This window comes from Gymnoscopelus braueri (genome assembly GCF_963280865.1).
Source record: "Gymnoscopelus braueri genome assembly, chromosome: 10".
Taxonomy (NCBI): domain Eukaryota; kingdom Metazoa; phylum Chordata; class Actinopteri; order Myctophiformes; family Myctophidae; genus Gymnoscopelus; species Gymnoscopelus braueri.
Genome location: NC_137611.1, coordinates 20,316,858 through 20,320,430, shown reverse-complemented (window position 1 = coordinate 20,320,430; position 3,573 = coordinate 20,316,858). Strand labels below are relative to the sequence as shown.

Genomic DNA, 3,573 nt, shown 5'->3' with positions numbered 1-3,573 from the left:
ATACGATGCGCAGAAAGGGGTAAGAAACATGTAAAGTGGAAAATATTCAAAAATGTCCTGCTCAAACGGCACCGGGCCATGTAGGACCTCATCTCGGAGCTACATAGCGGAGGGAGAGGTTCTAAATGGGGCTATAGTGTCCAAACATCTATAACGGCAATGCTATTATACATGTAATAGTTTCAAAACAGCTCAGCACACTTGATATACAACTGCTTAAAAGAACAACAATAGGTCATCATGTTGCATGTTTCTGATCCTTTCTAATGAAGAGCTTGTCACACTGTACACAATAATTTTTCATTGATGTGTGCGTGCATGACAGTTTAGACTGCTTAACTGAGTAAAATTAATTCTACATTGACCAAATTAGGATTTCTCTCCAGTGTGAATTCTCTGGTGTGTTTTAAGGCGTGCCATTCGAGAGAAGTCTTGTCCACACTGATCACACCCATAGGGTTTCTCTCCAGTGTGAATTCTCTGGTGTGTTTTAAGGGTGGACATTCGAGAGAAGTCTTGTCCACACTGATCACACCCATAGGGTTTCTCTCCATTGTGAATTCTCTGGTGTCTTTTAAGGGTGGACATTCGAGAGAAGTCTTGTCCACACTGATCACACCCATAGGGTTTCTCTCCAGTGTGAATTCTCTGGTGTGTTTTAAGGGTGGACATTCGAGAGAAGTCTTGTCCACACTGATCACACCCATAGGGTTTCTCTCCATTGTGAATTCTCTGGTGTCTTTTAAGGGTGGACATCAAAGAGAAGTGTTGTCCACACTGGTCACATCCATAGGATTTCTCTCCTGTGTGAATTCTCTGGTGTCTTTTAAGGTTGGCCATCTTAGAGAAACGTTGTCCACACTGATCACATCCATAGGGTTTCTCTCCAGTGTGAATTCTCTGGTGTCTTTTAAGGGTGGACATCTCAGAGAAATGTTGTCCACACTGATCACATCCATAGGATTTCTCTCCATTGTGAATTCTCTGGTGTCTTTTAAGGGTGGACATTTGAGAGAAGTGTTGTCCACACTGATCACATCCATAGGGTTTCTCTCCATTGTGAATTCTCTGGTGTCTTTTAAGGGTGGACATCACAGAGAAGTGTTGTCCACACTGATCACATCCATAGGGTTTCTCTCCAGTATGAATTCTCTGGTGTCTTTTAAGGACGGTCATTGAAGAGAAGTGTTGTCCACACTGATCACACCCATAGGGTTTCTCTCCAGTATGAATTCTTTGGTGTCTTTTAAGGACGGTCATTGAAGAGAAGTGTTGTCCACACTGATCACATCCATAGGGTTTCTCTCCAGTATGAATTCTCTGGTGTCCTTTAAGGACGGTCATTGAAGAGAAGTGTTGTCCACACTGATCACACCCATAGGGTTTCTCTCCAGTATGAATTCTCTGGTGTATTTTAAGTTTGGACATTTCAGAGAAGTGTCGTCCACACTGATCACATCCATAGGGTTTCTCTCCAGTGTGAATTCTCTGGTGTGTTTTAAGGGTGGACATTGAAGAGAAGTGTTGTCCACACTGATCACATCCATAAGGTTTCTCTCCAGTGTGAATTCTCTGATGTATTTTAAGATTGGACAAGCAACTGAAGTGTTGTCCACACTGATCACAGCCGTGTCGTTTTGGTTTAGCCAAGCTTCTTTGTTCATTCATTGCCGGTAGCACAGGGAAGCCAGACTGATTATTCAACACTGGATTGCAGAAAGACAAAGGAAATATGGTTGAGAGGTGGGAATAGAGTACAAATATACAACTTAAATACATTAAGCAGTTCCCTAGAAAATAGGAAGTTAACATATATATATATATATATATATATATATATATATATATATATATATATATATATATATATATATATATATATATATATATATATATACACACATATACATATATATATACACATACACATATACACATATATATATATATATATATATATATATATATATATATATATATATATATATATATATATATATAGACATACATACATACATACATACATACATACATACATATCTGGAACAACAAAGGAGACAAAGCAGCAATAAAGAATAAAAAGCAAAGCTACCGTTTAAATTAAAATGAAACACAAAGTAGATTGAGACATGTAGTGAGACTGCTTAACCCTTTAAGACCGGGAACGCATCTGTGTCATTTTAAGATTTCTTTGGCTATATAAAAATAGCAGATCTACAAGCTCATAGCGCGGCTCCAAGTTTTTTTTTTTTATCCTGAAAATGTGTGCAAATCTTTAGTTTGAATAAATATATATACTTTTTTAAATCGAAAGTTTTTAACTCAAATCTTTGCTTCTGGGGATTTTACAAATGTCTTCTTTTTTTTTGTATATATTTTTTTTACTTATGTTGCTATATTATCAATGGTTTTCAAACTTTTTTCATGTGAAGGACCCCCAAAATAATATGTATTTGACCACGGACCCCCCTCCCATCTAAAAATATTTTGTTCCAGGGACCCCCAGAAGCAAAGATTTGAGTTAAAAATGTATATAAAAGATTTGCACACATTTTCAGGATTTTTCTAAAAATAGCAGATCTACAAGTATATATGATCTACTTGTATATATGAGCTTGTATATAATGGGGGCGGCCATAGCTGAGTGGTTAGTGAGCCCGCCTACGGAGCCAGAGGCCCTAGTTGCCCCAGGTACGATTCCAGGCCAGGCCAGCAAATGTGTCGCTGAAATGAAATATGTCCCTGAGCAAGACTCTTAACCCCTAATTGCTCACAGGCCCTCATTGGAAACAAGACCGCAAGGACTTCCATGAACGGACCAATAAAGGAATTATCCTATCCTTATATCTGCTATTTTTGAATAGCCTAAAGAAATCTTAAAATGACACACATGCGTTCCCTTCCCGGCCTTAAAGGGTTCATTTAAAACTTGAAAACTAAAGTAATAAAACATTTGTACGACAGAGCAGGGGAAAAGTAGAAAGGAGGTAGAGAAAGTAACATACCATTTGCTTTGGGTCCCTCCTGTTCAGCAGAACTGTCCCTGGTTGGCTTGAGAGAGTTCATCTTCCACTGAATTCTGGAGTCCACAGTCAGATCTGATCAGAAATGATTGATCCTGGAATCAGATTAAGTACATTAGAATTTCACAAAACTGTGCAATGTCTCAACATTTATTGTAACCTTAGCTATCATATTTTTTTTGGCATTCTCATATGTTAAAGCTGCAATGCATATCTTATTTTAATGAATAAAATGTCATTTTAACCAGGCTGTATAGTAGCTGCTAGGGCTGTCACGATTATGAATTTCTGGAGACGATTAATTGTCATACAAATAATTGCGATTTTTTTTCTGTCTTCATTATATGCCACTATCATAGTATAAACTTTAATAATACACAACATTTCATCCTCCATGATGACACAAACTAGTTATCCTTGCCTAGCACATCCGAACAAGGCGAGGTAAAGAAAGCAACTCTCATGCTGCTGGCACTGTTGCCAAATGTGTTTTATTATAAGCGACTTTGGGCTTGTTTTACTGTAAAGTAGCCTGTAAATAGTTGGGGTC

At 37.8% G+C, this 3,573-nt stretch overlaps 1 protein-coding gene across 1 annotated transcript in view; it reads right to left on the bottom strand.

Annotated features, from left to right (window-relative positions):
• Nucleotides 1-342: 342 nt before the first annotated feature.
• Nucleotides 343-3,573, bottom strand: part of LOC308093062 (uncharacterized protein) — a 3,885-nt gene continuing 654 nt past the window's right edge. Inside the window, exons 2-3 of the mRNA XM_080439268.1 lie at nt 3,006-3,118; nt 343-1,706 (exon numbers count right to left, since the gene is read on the bottom strand). Coding sequence (XP_080295394.1) covers nt 370-1,706; nt 3,006-3,066 — 1,398 coding nt within the window. The 5' untranslated portion in view covers nt 3,067-3,118 and the 3' untranslated portion in view covers nt 343-369. The remainder of the gene's footprint in view (nt 1,707-3,005; nt 3,119-3,573) is intronic.